This window comes from Microtus ochrogaster, unplaced genomic scaffold (genome assembly GCF_000317375.1).
Source record: "Microtus ochrogaster isolate Prairie Vole_2 unplaced genomic scaffold, MicOch1.0 UNK189, whole genome shotgun sequence".
NCBI classification, from domain to species: Eukaryota; Metazoa; Chordata; class Mammalia; order Rodentia; family Cricetidae; genus Microtus; species Microtus ochrogaster.
Window position 1 is genome coordinate 112832 of NW_004949287.1, and position 2583 is coordinate 115414.

The 2583-nt window shown below is 33.4% G+C and overlaps 1 protein-coding gene across 1 annotated transcript in view; it reads left to right on the forward strand.

Moving 5' to 3' along the window:
* Positions 1–1549, forward strand: part of LOC101984459 (alpha-amylase 1-like) — a 17691-nt gene extending 16142 nt beyond the window's left edge. The window contains exon 12 of the mRNA XM_005372119.3: positions 1382–1549. Coding sequence (XP_005372176.1) covers positions 1382–1503 — 122 coding nt within the window. The 3' untranslated portion in view covers positions 1504–1549. The remainder of the gene's footprint in view (positions 1–1381) is intronic.
* The last annotated feature ends 1034 nt before the right edge of the window (positions 1550–2583 follow it).

Here is a 2583-nt window from a genome sequence, read left to right on the forward strand (position 1 = left end):
AGAGAGAGAGAGAGAGAGAGAGAGAGAGAGAGAGAGAGAGAGAGCAAGATTGAGAAATTCCTAAGTCGCCTCGCGCAGTTAGCTGTGTGCTGTGGATGGACCCTTTTAGGCCTTTAATCCAGTCCACCTGGTAGGTGTGGATCTCGGCCCCATATGGGTTTCAGATGAAGAAGGACGTTTAAAAGAAATCCCACACTAGCTCAGAATTGAATATCATAGAGGGTTATTTACTTAGGGGTAGACTCACAGATCACAATGTTCTACTCGAAAGGGGAACAGCAACCGAATGCACAGTTGGAAGAGACGCCAGAGGCGCGCTTTACATATTCATATAAAATATAAGAGGCCACACCCAAGTGGGTGGGAAACTTAAAGGCTACTGGCTGTAGGAAGTGCTACAGCTGTCAGAGTTATCTAGAGGAATACAATCAACAGAATGAATACTAAACGGAGGTTTATTTGATTAGCTCACATGATGTAGCTTTGGTAGTATATCAGTGTCTGTCGTCACACTGGGAAGGCAGAAAACTTAGAGGCTCATAGTGCTGATCATAGTGCCAATCTGGCTGTACAGAGGAATTTTGGAGGGCCACTGGTCTTCAGTGCTTGTTGAAAGGCTGAGGCATCTTGGTTTATTTATTTTGAGATGGTGTCTCACTATTTAGCCCTGGCAGGACTTATGCTAATAGAGATGTGTCTGCTTTTGGCTTCCAAGTGCTTAGTTTAAAGGTATGACCATGCTCCAAGAATCTACGTTTTGATTCGGCACATAATGGCAGTAACAACATAAGCAGCAGTCGCAGTTGCAAAAAATTAAATGAATTCATCAGATATACAAAATATCAGGCTAAAACAGAAACAACAACAACAACAACAAAAACAAACTGCAACAAACTAAAAGAAAAACCACATCCAAACAAAACTAAACAAAAAAGCAAACAGATAACATAAAAAAATACAAACAAACAAAAAATCCTAAGCAGGCAAAAAGCAAAACGTTTTTCTAGGACGTATTCCTAAGTCACTGACACTGCTCACATTTAGAGTGGATCTTTCTATTTCAATTAATGTAATTAAGGGAGACCCCATTCCAGACTCAAGCTGACAACAATTTGAAGTATCAAGACTTTTTTTTCTGCTGTATTCACCTTCCCCTTTCTACCTAATCCCTTCTTGTGAGTTCATAAATTATATTTTTCAGTATCAAGAACCTCACTAGATACAATGTAAGGGAACAAAGATCTATTTTTTCTTTCAGTATAAGAACTTATAATACTTTTTCGATATTTCAGGGCTCCTTCTTCCTTTTCTTATTGGATAAGTGGCTTCAGTCACATGCTATGTTATCATTAAGTATTTCTTTCTTTATATTTTTTTTTAGGTTTGTTGACAGAATATGTTAAGATGCCCAGGAGCACAGAATGTACTATTTACACTGGAAACATTACTGACTCTTGGCTCAAAATATGTCAATATTGTCAGAGATCTTGTTCATGGACTTGAAAAAGTTTTTCTTTGTTGTTTGTCTCTAACCTTCACTGAGACTTATGCGAAACCCAAGTTCTTATCATTTTGGGGGTATGCATCACTGGAAAGTGAACAATTTTTCAGAATACAATGATAATTTAGAAAAGTTCTGTGTTATTTCTAGTAAGTGCAGCCATTAACTTGATTAACTTATACGTAGTATTTCTATATAAAGTGTTAAAATGTTGAGAAGTGAAAAACTGAGAATATGAAAGAACTCATACTTAGATATAAATATAAATGATAAAATTGTGTACAAATATTTAATGAAGTAATTTTCAAAATTTTATTAAGACGTGAGGATTTTTATTTTAATGATAATTAAATATGTGGCCCCTAGGGCAATAAATAAAATAAGAAGAATAGATAATTTGTCTGTCATTGATAATTTTAGTTAATTCATTTGCATTCATAAGATCTTAGTATACAATAAAAGAAAGGCTACATCCAATGAAAGGGATTAAAGGACAAATTTTGTAAATAATTTGTGTGTGTGTGTGTGTATGTACACACAGACAAACACACTCACACACACACACACATACACACACACACACACACACACACACACATATATATATATATATATGAGAAAACAGGAAGCTACAGAGTGCAAATAGTTTTAAAGATTGCTATTTTTTTGATAAATTTGCACAGATCTTAAAATTATATAGCTTTTTGTGTCTTAACCATGAGTTAAAATGATTAAATCATGAAACTTAATATGCTCAGAGAGAATTCAAATTTTTGGTAGTGCCATTCCTTTATAATATTGCTTTTGTCTGCATTAAATAAAATATAGAAACCTTTTATATAGTATTGATTATAAAAATACTTTTGGGAATACTATTTTTAATTTTGAGTTTTCTTCTTAACATTAGACACAATTTTAAATTTTACCCTTTTATATACTTTTAATTATACACATTTAGTGCCTGCAATTTGGTAAATAATTACTCAATATATAAACACAAAATCAAGATAATTAGCATTACCATTAAAGTTACAAATGTGCGATTATTGGTAATATTTTATATCAATAGTTAATGAATTACT